The sequence below is a fragment of the Hyla sarda genome, chromosome 1, assembly GCF_029499605.1.
Source record: "Hyla sarda isolate aHylSar1 chromosome 1, aHylSar1.hap1, whole genome shotgun sequence".
Lineage (NCBI taxonomy): Eukaryota > Metazoa > Chordata > Amphibia > Anura > Hylidae > Hyla > Hyla sarda.
This window is the reverse complement of record NC_079189.1, coordinates 595,598,896-595,612,720: the sequence shown is the minus strand read 5'-3', so window position 1 is coordinate 595,612,720 and position 13,825 is coordinate 595,598,896. Positions and strand designations below refer to the sequence as shown.

The following is a 13,825-nucleotide window of genomic DNA, read 5'->3' as shown; positions in this document are numbered from 1 at the left end:
TATTTTTATTTTTATTTACACTGTGTTTTTTTTTTTATTGGAAAAGGGGGGTGATTCAAACTTTTAATAGGGGAGGAGTTAAATGATCTTTATTCACTTTTTTTTTTCACTTTTTTTTTGCAGTGTTATAGGTCCCATAGGGACCTATAACACTGCACACACTGATCATTGTTATCCCATAGGGACCTATAACACTGCACACACTGATCATTGTTATCCCATAGGGACCTATAACACTGCACACACTGATCATTGTTATCCCATAGGGACCTATAACACTGCACACACTGATCATTGTTATCCCATAGGGACCTATAACACTGCACACACTGATCATTGTTATCCCATAGGGACCTATAACACTGCACACACTGATCATTGTTATCCCATAGGGACCTATAACACTGCACACACTGATCATTGTTATCCCATAGGGACCTATAACACTGCACACACTGATCTTCTATGCTGATCACTGGTTTCTCATAAGAAACCAGTGATTAACGATTCTGCCGCTTGACTGCTCATGCCTGGATCTCGGGCACTGAGCAGTCATTCGGCGATCGGACAGCGAGGAGGCAGGAAGGGGCCCTCCCGCTGTCCTGTCAGCTGTTCGGGATGCCGCGATTAGCCGCGGCTATCCCGAACAGCCCGACTGAGCTAGCCGGCCACTTTCGGTTTCACTTTTAGCCGCGCGGCTCAGCTCTGAGCGCGCGGCTAAAGGGTTAATAGCGATTGGCGCTGCACGCTATTAGAGGCGGGTCCCGGCTTCACTATGACGCCAGGCCCGCCGCGATATGACGCGGGGTTACTGTGTAACCCCGCGTTATATCAGGAGAGCAGGACCAAGGGCTTACCTGTATGCCCTTGGTCCTTAAGAGGTTAAGTCATAGCCCCGCCCCCTCATGACATCACGCTCCCGCCCCCTCAATGCAAGTCTATGGGAGGGGCGTGACGCCCCCTCCCATAGACTTGCATTGAGGTGGCGGGGTGTGACATCATGAAGGGGCCGGGCTATGACGCTATGAACACCCGGCACCGACTCCAGCGTTCGGAACAGTTTTTTTTCCAAACGCTGAGCGGCGGAGTACCCCTTTAAGGTCTCAGACTGCAGCCTAATTATGAGACCATAGACTGGGGGTGGGGGGGGTATTTATGAAGCACTTTACCCTTGCTTTATGTGGTTAATTTTGCGCAAAAATTTTGCACCTTTTGTTGCAACTTTTCATTTACGCACATTCCTTTCCTTGGCGGCAGTATGTGTGTTTCCAGTCGGGTTTTTGCGGTGGTCAGGAATTTATGAAAATATGACTTTTTAAAAAGGTGGAAAATTTGGAGCAAACCCTTAAAAAAATTGCAAATCACCTCCATGAACAAAGTGGCAGAGAAAACACACATTATAAAAATTAGTTGAAATTACTCTTTATATACAGTTAGAAGATCACCTTGTTATTGAAATATATATATATTATTTTAAAAATGTAACAAAAAAATTTGGATGGACATGTTTAAAAGTTTGGATATTTGGTACAATTAAAGGGGTATTTATATATCAACTGGCTCCGGAAACTTAAACAGATTTGTAAATTACTTCTATTAAAAAATCTTAATCCTTCCAATAGTTATTAGCTTCTGAAGTTTTCTGTCTAACTGCTCAATGAAGATGTCATGTCACGGGAGCTGTGCATGATGGGAAAATATCCCCATAGGAACTGGACAGCTCCCGGAACATGAGTCATCAGAAAGCAGTTAGACAGAAAAAAACAACTCAACTTCAGAAGCTAATAACTATTGGAAGGTTTAAGATTTTTTAATAGAAGTAATTTACAAATCTGTTTAACTTTCCGGAGCCAGTTGATATATAAAAAAAAAAGTTTTTGCCTGGAATACCCCTTTAAGCTTAACACGCAAGGAATCACCTCTGGAAGAGCTTCCTGTAACACTTACCTGTAAGGTGGGTAAATTCACACATATGACATACCGGTAGATCATTCTTAAAATTGCACCAAATTTATAGCCCGACTTGCGCCTTTTTGTAAATTTGGTGCAGTGAGTAAAAAAAACACCCATGAAAAAAGGAGTGAAAAAACACATACCACAGCCATTATACGTAATTACCCCCCTGGGTTCCTAAATGTATGCAGAGCACAGACCAGACCATAAAATTATCAGATCACATAGCTTAAAGGGGTACTCCACTGAAAACATCTTATCCCCTATCCAAAGGATAGGGGATAAGATGTTGGATCATGGGGGTCCTGCCGCTGGGGACCCCCGCAATCTCTGCTGCGGCACCCCTGTCATTCGAGTGAACTTCGCTCCATGCCCGATGACTACCAATGTTGGCTGCCATGTCCCCTCCCATAGACATGAATGGAGGAGGCGTGGCGTGACGAACGCGGAAGCTGCAAGCTTCCTTGCTTCAGACGCCGCCAATGCTATCCCGGAAATCGCGGCGGGACCCCCGCGATCTAACATCTTATCCCCTATCCTTTGGGTAGTGGATAAGATGTTTTCAGCGGAGTACCCCTTTAAGTCATTCAGACCACAGACCAGATCACAGACCATTAAATATTAAGTGGCAAACCAGTAAACTGGTAAACTCCAGACCAGAACAATGAATTCTCAGACCCAGACTGTAGCCTAAAACTATCAGACCCGGCCCATGACACTAAATTATCAGATTGTAAATTGTTAAATTATTATAGTCCAGACCACATTCCTAAATGTATTTGGGCCCCCAGACTGCAGCCCAAAATGATCAGACCACAGATTACCTACCTAAATGTATTCATAACACAGACCAGACCAGATAGGGAAATTCATTCAGCTCACAGACCAGACTCCAGACCCCTAAATTATCAGAACCCAAACCCCAGGCCCCAGACCAGAATCCTAATTAATCTGACCCTAGACCAGACAACAAAATCTTTATAAACCAAATCTAACAAAATTCATTCTTTTGTGGATTGTTTAAAAATTTGCACACAATAAAATACTTGAATACTTCCCCAAGAGACGAAAAATCTACATTTTGGCTCACACATCTAACTAAGGCCCCTTTCACACTACAGGTGTCATCCTGCTTTTTTACTGCCTTTATTTTACAATAACGGATGAAGAAAAAAACCTGTATGCAACAACTGATAATAACGGATGATAACTGATGACCGTCATCCGTTATTTTTAATGGTTTTTTTTCTTAAAAAACCTGATGTTGTTGATCCGTTATTACCAGTTATATCCGTTTTTTTAATCAGGTTTTTAAACCTTTTTTGTAAAGCCGTACTGAGCATGCTCAGTACAAAAAATGGATGTTAAAAAACGGACAATAACAGATGATAACGGATGTTTTTTTTTAAAGGGGTACTCCGGCGCTTAGACATCTTATGCCATATCCATGCTCCGGGTCTGATTACTGTCGATCACGGGGCCGGAGCACTGTGACGTCACGGCTCTGCCCCCGTGTGACGTGACGCTCCGCCCCCTCAATGCAAGCCTATGGGAGGGGGCGTGACAGCTGTCACAATGCTCCGGCCCCGTGATCGACAGTAATCAGACCCGGAGCGAACACGCTCTGGGGACTGATTTTAATGGGGTACGGCGTGCAAGATCACTGGGGTCCCCAGCGGCTGGACCCCCGCGATCAGGCATCTTATCCGCTATCCAAAGATGTCTAAGCGCCGGAGTACCCCTTAAATATCCGTTTCCCATAGACTTCAATGTTAAATTTTAACGGCCATCTTTCCCCGTTATTTTTGCCGGACCAAAAATTTGTGCATGCACCATCTTTTGTGGTGGCAAAAATTGCTGACGTTAGTAAAAACGGACATATCTGATGCAAAAGGATGGTCAAAAAAATCCCATTGAAATGAATGGGATTTTTTGACGGCCGTTTTCAGGACTTTTTTCCGGGAGTAATAACGGAGGTTTTACAGGATGATGTGTACATCAACAAAGGAAAGGAAAAAATGCTCAGCTCACCATCCACTTGTAGTATGTAGCATTGACTTGGGCTGGGTAGAAGCACCTGGAGCAGGGATGAATCCGGGCCGCTTCCCGTAAATGAGAACCATACAGACAAAGGGAATCCAGCTCTCAGGATGTAGAAGAGGATGAGATGTAGCTTTTAATAACTCATGTTAAAATTATCCAAAATCAATCACAAACCCCAAAAAAATTAGGGAAATAGGGGGGGGACAAGCCCCTAAAACCAACACACCAACGAGTTTCGAGCTACAAAAGAGCCCTTAATCATGGCCATGATTAAGGGCTCTTTTGTAGCTCGAAACGCGTTGGCGTGTTGGTTTTAGGGGCTTGTCTCCCCCCCCCCTTTTTCCCTCTTTTTTATTTTGGTTTTTGATCGATTTTGGTTTACAGGATGATATCTGTAGTGTGAAAGGGGCCTAATACAAATCATACATTTTGTGCAAACCATTTTGACTATATTTTTCCCCCAAATATTAACAATTTGCCCTGGATAGATCTTCCCCAAAAACTCTTAGACCCCAGACCAGACACCAAAATATTTATTAGTCTCAGTCTGCTGCCTTAGGACCCTTTCACGTTATGGAATTTTTTTGAGTTATTCCAAGCTAAATTCTGCTTGTACACTCAAGGAATCAGCGTTGCTTATTTACCACGAAATATTACAGCCAAAATAATTGTCGGCAAAAAGTCCCATTAAACAAATGGGATTTCATCATGGTATTCAGCTGAAAAAAATTAGCATGTTCAATCTTTCAGAAGAATCTGGTATCTGAAATTTCTGAATTTCTGCGGGGGAAATTCTGTGGCAGAAAATCTGCAGTGTAAACTGTGTAGCGGAATCCCATGATGTACTAATTTATCTGAATGCAAGTCCCCTCTGCACGGGTGCTCAGGAGCTTCTAGGATTGAATAACCAACATAACCGAGGGCAAAGGCAAGGCAAATATTTTAAGGGATTTTCCTTTTTCTTTTTTAAACAAAGTATTGCAATTGCTCAAAAAGAGAAATGTTAAAGGGGTACTCCGCTGCTCAGCGTAAGGAACAAACTGTTCCGAACGCTGGAACCGGCACCAGGAGCTTGTGACATCATAGTCCCGCCCCTCATGACATCACAACCCGCCCCCTCAATGCAAGTCTATGGGAGGGGGCGTGGCAGCCGTCGCTTCGTGCGGTGGTCAACATGCCCCCTTCCCGTGGGTTGCCGGGGCCCCGTACAGGAGATCGCAGGGGGCCCCAGCGGTTGGACCCTCCCTGATCTGAAACCTATCCCCTATCCTTAGGATAGGGGATACGTTTTTCAGCACTGGACTACCCCTTTAATGCTGGATTGTTCCTGGGTCAACACTAGAAAAAGGGAAGATCACATTACCAGCTGCCATGACAGACCAGTTCCCAAGTCAAGTCATTATCATTTGTCTCGACATGCCATGATAATTTAGGTTGAGAAACTCTTCTGTTTGTATCTGATCTAAATCAGTTACCTTTTTGCATATGGAATCTTTTAGGTCCCTCCACCAAGCTGCTATATACTCTGTGCCAGAAGGTGAACCAGTACTCCGAGCTGTCCAATCACAACCTGCGCTTCAACGCCTTCATCTTCGGTCTTCTCAAGTAAGTGCCTGGTCCTGCTGTGGACACAGTCATGGTCATGTGGTTACATGCGGGTGCAAGGAATTATTCTCACTACGTGACGCCGGGGCATCGTTAGCCTATACACAGTCCAAGGTGGAGACAACTTCTCCTGGGCCAGACCCAGGGGGGGGGGGGGGGGGGTTACGAATAACTGCCTTTTACTGAGCAGGTGCAGGTGGTATCACTTACACAGTACAGAGTGGAGGGGATACGGTGTAACCCTTGGGAGCCCTGTTTCCTTGCTGGGACTTATGGTGCTTTTCACCCACTTGATTGATTTAGACTTGAAGATTTACCACGCTGACTAGAGTTCTGACAAGGTCCAATTGCCTTCACCACCAGGGCTTGAATCACCATTGTACAGGGAACACTTGCAGAATGGCGGGGCGGACTTGAGAAGATATTTTCTTAGGCTTCCCTCAGGATTCTCCAAACTCATCTTCCACCTCCTTTCCACACTGTAGCTCAGACTCAGCTCCAGGCTGAACTGGGGGCAACTCTTCCCCCCCCCTACACTATATACTGACCAATTTATGGGTTCCCATTGGGCAGACAGGGTCACCTGTAAACACTGCATCTTTCCATCTTAAAGGCACAGTACATAAATAAAACACAGTGAATACAGTAAATATTATAAAGTGCTGGAACATATCAAACATACTAAACATTTCCACAATAAGCCCAACACCAGAGCAGCAGGCAGGAGATCGGCAGCCTACAGGACAGCCTTTGTTGTTCTCCTTGTAATTCATAACATATTTTCATTTCTATTTATTAAATTTTTTTCAGTATCCGTTCACTTGAATTCTGGTTCAACCATCTGTATAACCATGAAGGTAAGTGCTTGTTGAGCTGGTTATTCTTGCAGATTTTTTTTTATGGCTCTTGTTGCCGTTCTGACACAGATGAAACCATTTGAAATCCCGAATCGGCAACAAATTCTCATTCTGTAAAACACAGCAGCGTGACCTGAAATTCACGCATGTGGATGGAGTTTTAAAAAACTACTTCTTCATGTATTGTACTACAAAAATGCTCCTGTATCTAGATATTGCTGCTACAAACATGTTATGGTGCCAAGGAAAGACTCCATTTCTGTGAGGGGTCTTGGACAATAGTCTTGTAGGCAGGGGCCGAGACCTCAGACAGAAAGTCAATGCTATTAATGGTCCATTCCATTTTTTACCTGTACCAAATGCTTTTAAAGGGGTATTCCGGGTGGCGGGGTGTGTGGTGCAGGGCAGATGTTGTTACTCTAGGGGCAGATGGCATTAACCCCTTGTATTCGTGATGCCAGGGCGTGGTTTAGCCTATAACCAGCTGAAGGTATACCGCTGGATCCTGGGCTAGGCACAGGGGCAATAAAGACTCTGACACCAAGTTATGGACAACGGTAGCTTTACTGAGGGTAGACAGATGGTAAAGTCTATACAGTTCAGTCAGGGCCCAAGGAGGTGAGCAGTGACGCAGAGACCTTAAGGGCTTGCTGGGACTTGTAGTAGGACTGAACAATTGAATGCAGACCACGCTGACTTGACAGATGACAGGGACTGACTTGACTTGACTCATAAAGCTGTGACTTTATCTTACTTGACTTGATTGTGCCTGCAGGACTTGACTTTGAGGTCTCCAACACTCTGGACCAATGTTTCCCAACCAGGGTGTATCCAGCTGTTGCAAAACTACAACTCCCAGCATGCTCGGACAGCCAAAGGCTGTCTGGGCAATGGGCATGCTGGGAGTTGTAGTTTTGCAACATCTGGAGGCACCCTGGTTGGGAAACGCTGCTCTGGATACACACACTAGGTGACTGCACTGGACCTCAGCTTAGCAGAAGAGCAAAGAGAGAAGCTCCACCCAGGGCTTATATGGGGGAGACTAGCAGGGAGCCCATAGGTCACTCTTGGGATCACCTGGTCATTGGTACCTCCTGGGTAACAATCACATGACATATCACATGGTATAACTCTTAAAGTAACATTACATTTTATAACACTTTACATGGTAAAACATATTTACAATGAGGAAACAAGTGCAGGGGGCCTTGGGGACACTGAAGGAGGCTGCCTGCAGGACAGCAGGAGCACGGGGTAACACCTCCCGTACTGGGCCACCACAATACATCTTATGCTCTATACACAGGATAGGGGTAAGATGTATGATCGCAGGGGCCCCCGTCTCGGAAGCAGCACTCGGCACAGAATGCCGGGGGGCTGCACCGAGATCGCAGGGGTCCCCAGCGGCGGGACCATTGCGAGCATACATCTTACCCCCTATCCTTTGGATAGGGCATAAGATGTATAAACTCTGAATACCCCCTTAAAAATAGAATGAATACAATGTAAATGTCTTTATATCAGGGGACAACTCAAGGGTTTCTGTTTATGGTCATTTTGGTTTTGAGGGACAATCCTCTGGCATGAAGCATGTCTCTTCTGTTCTGTAGATATCATCTGGGCCCACTATGACCCTGTCGGCTTCTTGTCTGTATCTAATGGGATATGCCAGCCTCTGTTTGAAGAGCTGCTTCTCCTACTCCAGCCTCTGTCTCTTTTACCTTTCGATTTGGACCTTCTCTTTGAGCACCACTTAGTTCAGATGAGCCGAGAGCAGCAGCAGAAGAAGGAGATGCTCCGCGTGAAGCAGGACCTCATGCAGTCGGTTCACTCCACCATACAGCTCATGAGGAGCAGAGATGAGGAAGAACAGGCCGGCCAGGCGAAAAAGAGTCTCGAGAAGACATCTTCAGAGGAGTCCAACAGCAATGAGAGGCCGACGGGGGAAGGTGCCACCGCCGTCGAGCTTGACCAAGAGCACAAGAAAGAGACTACAACAGAGGCGAAGAGGGACAAGCAGGCTGGATGGTGGTACCAACTAATGCAGAGCTCCCAGGTCTATATCGAGAACTCGACAGACACGGCCAGGTTTACACGCCAAGATAGGAGAAGGCCTGGAAATGGTGGAACACCCAAAAAAGTGCCTCCCACCAGAGAGGGTGTTGTAGATGGAGCAGAGGCTTGTCCTTGCGTAGAAGGGACAGTGGAAGACAAACCCTGTAAGAAAGAGATGGCAGAGGACACACAGAAGGATAACCGTAAGTCATGGATGGGCAGTCCCCCTGAGTCTGTGCTCAATGAACTTAAACAAGGACAGGAAAAAGAGAATGGGGACTCAAAAAAGACCACTCAGCCCAGTGGTCAAGAGCAAGGTGCGGCCAAGGAGAATGTACAGAGCAGCCCTGCCAGGAAATGGGGGCACTTATTTGGATCAAGGAGGCCTATAAGTGAAGCAAAGCAAAACAACAGGTAAGACTGACACACCCAGGAGTTTTAACTATTAGGGTGCGTTCCCACAGGGCGTATACGCAGCGTATTTGACACAGCGTCACAGTCACGCCGGCACACAGCCCCGCCTCCAAAACTCACTACACACATAGGGCTGCCGCCGGAAAGCCCTGTGTGTATAGTGAGCAAGGAATACGCAGCGTATTTCCCGCTGCTGCCTTAAATTTTGCGCAGCGTCAAATACGCTGCGTATACGCCCTGTGGGAACGCACCCTTAGGGTATGTTCACACGGGCGGATTTTTATGCGGGTTTTCCGCTGCGTACTTGAAAGTGGGCGGGCTCTTCTCGGCTGTCCGCAGCACATTTTCCACGGCGGAATTTACACTGCGGAAAATCCGCCGCGAGCCCCATTGAAGTCAGTAAGGACTGCGGCCGATTTTCCACAGCGTAAATTCCGCCACGGAAAATCTGCTGCGGACAGCCGAGAAGAGCCCGCCCACTTTCAAATGCGCAGCGGAAAACCCGCAAAAAAAATCCGCCCGTGTGAACGTACCCTTAGTCATGAAAATGCGGGATGTGTTTTACATTTTACAAAGTTGACAAATTAACTTTAGACTCTACAGTAGGTGGTAGCAGCACTGAGCTCAAAGGGGGAGATTTATCAAAACCTGTCCAGAGGAAAATCACCAGAGGATAATCGCCAACAAGTTGCTGAGTTGCCCATAGAAAAGGCCTGTGAAAAATGAAAGAAGCGATCTGATTGGTTGCTATGGGCAACTCAGCAACTTCTCCTCTGGACAGGTTTTGATAAATCTCCCTCATAGAGTCTATACAGATGGGGTAGCGGACATCAAGAGGCGCTGGACACACTCGGAGGGTAAAATCCACTTTAATCACCCATCATGCAACGCGTTTCACAGATTATCTGCTTCATCAGGCAGATAATGATGAAGCAGATAATCTGTGAAACGCGTTGCATGATGGGTGATTAAAGTGGATTTTACCCTCCGAGTGTGTCCAGTGCCTCCTGATGTCCGCCACCTCCTTGGAGGCTCCTTGTTTCTTTGTGCATCTTTTCGAAGGCGGGCCGGCTGCCGGCATACTTACACACAAGCCCTTTTCCATTGTTACACTTGGTGAGTGTAACACTCTGGGTGAGCATTGTAATTAGCTCTGTTCACCCTTGTTTTTAGTGGTAATGCGCTAGGTAGCGCCCTCTCTATTCCCTTGCTATATAGATGTGGTGGCCACCAACATGATTGGCGGTGCACTGTTCTACTTCCATAGCGCTATGTCAATGGTCAATGGCCACACATTGTACATACTGAAGCAGGTCCTCCTGTCTATCGACAGACTCCCTGCTCTTGATCAGTAAGAAGTGATGCAGTGACGGGATAAATTATGTGATATTCAATCAATATTGTGGTACAGTGAAATGTTCCTAAAAGCGAGAGTGCTCTTTGGTCTCTATTTGGAACAAATGCTGAGTTTTTAGCTCTGGAGTACAACACAGGATGTGAGTGGAACCTTAGCTTACCTAATAGAAGAGGACAGGGAAAGGGGGCCACACGTCTGCAACACACTCTCCATTTAAAGGGGTATTCCGGCCAAAAACATCTGTGTTACCGGGACTTGAGATGTGACGTCACACCACGCTCCCTCTATTCATGTCTATGGGAGGGGGAGTAACAGTAGTCACTCCCCCTCCCATAGACGTGAATGGAGGGGGGCGTGGCATGTCGTCATGTCTCCAGAGGTTTCCGAGACTGGACGAGCAGCCCGGCATAGAATGTGGGAACTATATGTGTTGCAAAAATTAAAGGGGTACTCCAACCAATAACATTTATAATGCATGCTTGGCCATTTCTATAAATCTCACAGACTCAAAAGGTTATTCCGGCCAAAGACATCTTATCCCTTATCCAAAGGATAGGGGATAAGATTCCTGATGGTGCTTGGCCCACTGCTGGAACACCCCTCAAAGGGTCATTCCGGCCAAAGACATCTTATCCCTTATCCTTTTGGATAAGGGATGAGATGTCTTTGGTCTGAATAACCCTTTGAGTCTGTGAGATTTATAGAAATGGCCAAGCATGCATTATAAATGTTATTGGTTGGAGTACCCCTTTAATTTTTACAACACATATAGTTCCTACAGAGTGTGACACCATCATCATCTACATGTGCTGGCTAAATAATGGACAAGATACTTCACCATATGTCTCTGGGTTTGAGCCCCCTATTCACTCTCTTTTAACCCTTTGGATATTTAATACAGGCTCCATACAGTCATGCTTATTTCTTTTGCTCTCGTCTCCCTATAAATGATTGATGACCCTTGATGTCTCTGGTTGTGTCTCCGCCGCAGGCTGCCCTCGGGCTGGCTGAGCCTGGATAAGTCCGTGTTCCAGATGGTGGCTCAGACGGTGAGCGCAGGAATCTGGGGAGAGGCGTCTTCTGAGAAGGAAAGCGTGGCGGCAGAACGAGGGGCCGTATCTGTGTCCCCATCCTCCATGAACCCTCAGTAAGTTTCCAGAGCGGATTTTATGTTACAGTATTTCACTTTTAGTAACTATAAACCATATGATTCAGTTTGAGTCAAAAGTTGAAAGCCTGACATGAGAGTCGTAATAGGCCTTTTCCAAAGGTTTGGTTTGTTACCCTAGCCTGGGTAAGGTAGTGGTGCTCGTTGGTGCTCAGCACACATTGTTGGATTCACACGTGAAAATCCTTCCCATCTGTATGGGGTTGGTTCAGCCACAAGCCCATGGAACAGACATTATAAGTAGCATTGCATTAGTAAGTATGAATGAGCCTGCAGCTGATGTAAGGGCCCATCCACATTACGAGCAATTCCCAGAGGAGATTCCGATCCAGCAGCCCCACCGATTATCTTCAATGGGATTCTGCCGCACTGTGCACATGCTGGAATTGCTTGGAAATGCATTACCGTCAATTGGGAGGCACATGTCCACGCAGTCCTAGCAACAATGCCTTTTGGTGGCGCCTGCTACACTCAGGGGGACATTTCGTAGGGTGCAATGGCCCTTAAAGGGGTTCTCCGCCCATAGACATCTTATCCTTTGGATAGGGGATAAGATGTCTGATCGCGGGGGTCTGATCGCGGGGGTCCCGCTGCTGGGTGATCTCGGCTGCGGCACCCGAGACATCCGGTGCACAGAGGGAACTTCGCTGAGTGCTGGATGACTGGCAATGCGGGACGGAGGCTCGTGATATTACGGTCACGCCCCGCTCGGCCATACCCCCTCAATGCAAGTTTATGGGAGGGGGCGTGACAGCCGTCTCGCCCCCTCTCATAGACTTGCATTGAGGGGGCGTGGTCGTGACATCACGAGTGGGGCGCGGTCGTGACGTCACGAGTCTCCGTTGCTGCACCCAACGCTCTAAACGAACGCCGGGTGCATCAGGGAGATCGCAGGGAGTCCCCAGCAGCGGGACCCCGTGATCAGACATCTTATCCTTTGGATAGGGGATAAGATGACTAGGAGCGGAGTACCCCTTTATCATTGAAGCGATGGCAGCTCTCACATGGGCACCACTGCTTCCTCAATCAGCAGGGGTGTCAGGAGTCAGGCACCCCCCAATCTTATGGGATAGGTCATCTATTTTTAAAGGCTGAAAAACCTCTTTGGCCTCAGCTGCAACTTACATTAGGTGATTCATTAGGAATGAAAAGAATGTTTCCATTCACTAACAGCAAGCAGTGACAAAAATAATATATTAGAAAACAGCAGAGCTGGAATGGTCAATAACCTTTAAACATACAATGCATAAATCAATAGTACAAGCAAATATAAGAAACCTTGTAATATACCTTGTCATATATAAATGCTAAAAATCAGTTTTGACAGAAGACATGGGCTCACTGCTTTCGGAGACATTACATTCTAGCTGCCCATGAAAGTCTATGAAGAAGGGAGGAGGAGGAGTTAGCTGCAGAATGAGATACACAGAGAAGCTGCTAAAGGATCTATTAAATGTGCTGGATTCACAGCTTACACTGCTTAGTACTGCTTTATGATGTCCTCCATGCTGCTGCTGCTTCTGAGGGTGTGCTATAGAGATATGGTGTAGCAGGATCTCTTTGTGTGCAGTGTACGGAGACATTATAGAAGCTAATCCACACCTACTATCTCAGATTGTTCAAAGGTTATTGACCTTATGGTGATATGTCAGGCCTCAGATTTCTCAGTCTATGTAGTGAACAGGAAGAAGATTCCATTCTCCTCACGGCCCTGGGTTTCTGATGCTGTGACTCCCTCTTAGGTTTGTCGGCCTCAGTTTGCAGTTGTTTTACAGCTGAAATCTCACAGGCAGCATCTGTGCACAGACCACGTCAGCCGCCCCCGAATCACAGCGACAGATGCACATTGGTTCATGTGTTTGTCATAATCAATTCTTATATCCATCCATCACAGAGGAGGCCGCTACCTGCCAGTCATTTCTTGTCTACCATCTTACAGATCTGACTTCATTTGTTTTGTATTATTCTCACTCAGTACAGATAATGTAGTAGATGGGACCTGCAGTCCTATGTAACACCACAGATAACACAGTGATAACTCTCTGAGTACAGATAATGTAGTAGATGGGACCTGCAGTCCTATGTAACACCACAGATAACACAGTGATAACTCTCTGGGTACAGATAATGTAGTAGATGTGACCTGCAGTCCTATGTAACACCACAGATAACACAGTGATCACTCTCTGAGTACAGATAATGTATAGATGTGACCTGCAGTCCTATGTAACACCACAGATAACACAGTGATAACTCTCTGGGTACAGATAATGTAGTAGATGTGACCTGCAGTCCTATGTAACACCACAGATAACACAGTGATAACTCTCTGGGTACAGATAATGTAGTAGATGTGACCTGCAGTCCTATGTA

The 13,825-nt window shown here is 46.3% G+C and overlaps 1 protein-coding gene across 2 annotated transcripts in view; it reads left to right on the top strand.

The window, feature by feature from the left end:
• The window catches only part of RUSC2 (RUN and SH3 domain containing 2), an 81,278-nt gene that overhangs the window by 63,402 nt on the left and 4,051 nt on the right, over positions 1-13,825 (top strand). For both annotated transcript variants that reach the window (XM_056546770.1, XM_056546761.1), the window contains 4 exons: positions 5,496-5,601; positions 6,412-6,458; positions 8,069-8,927; positions 11,276-11,431. In XM_056546770.1, coding sequence (XP_056402745.1) covers positions 5,496-5,601; positions 6,412-6,458; positions 8,069-8,927; positions 11,276-11,431 — 1,168 coding nt within the window. The remainder of the gene's footprint in view (positions 1-5,495; positions 5,602-6,411; positions 6,459-8,068; positions 8,928-11,275; positions 11,432-13,825) is intronic.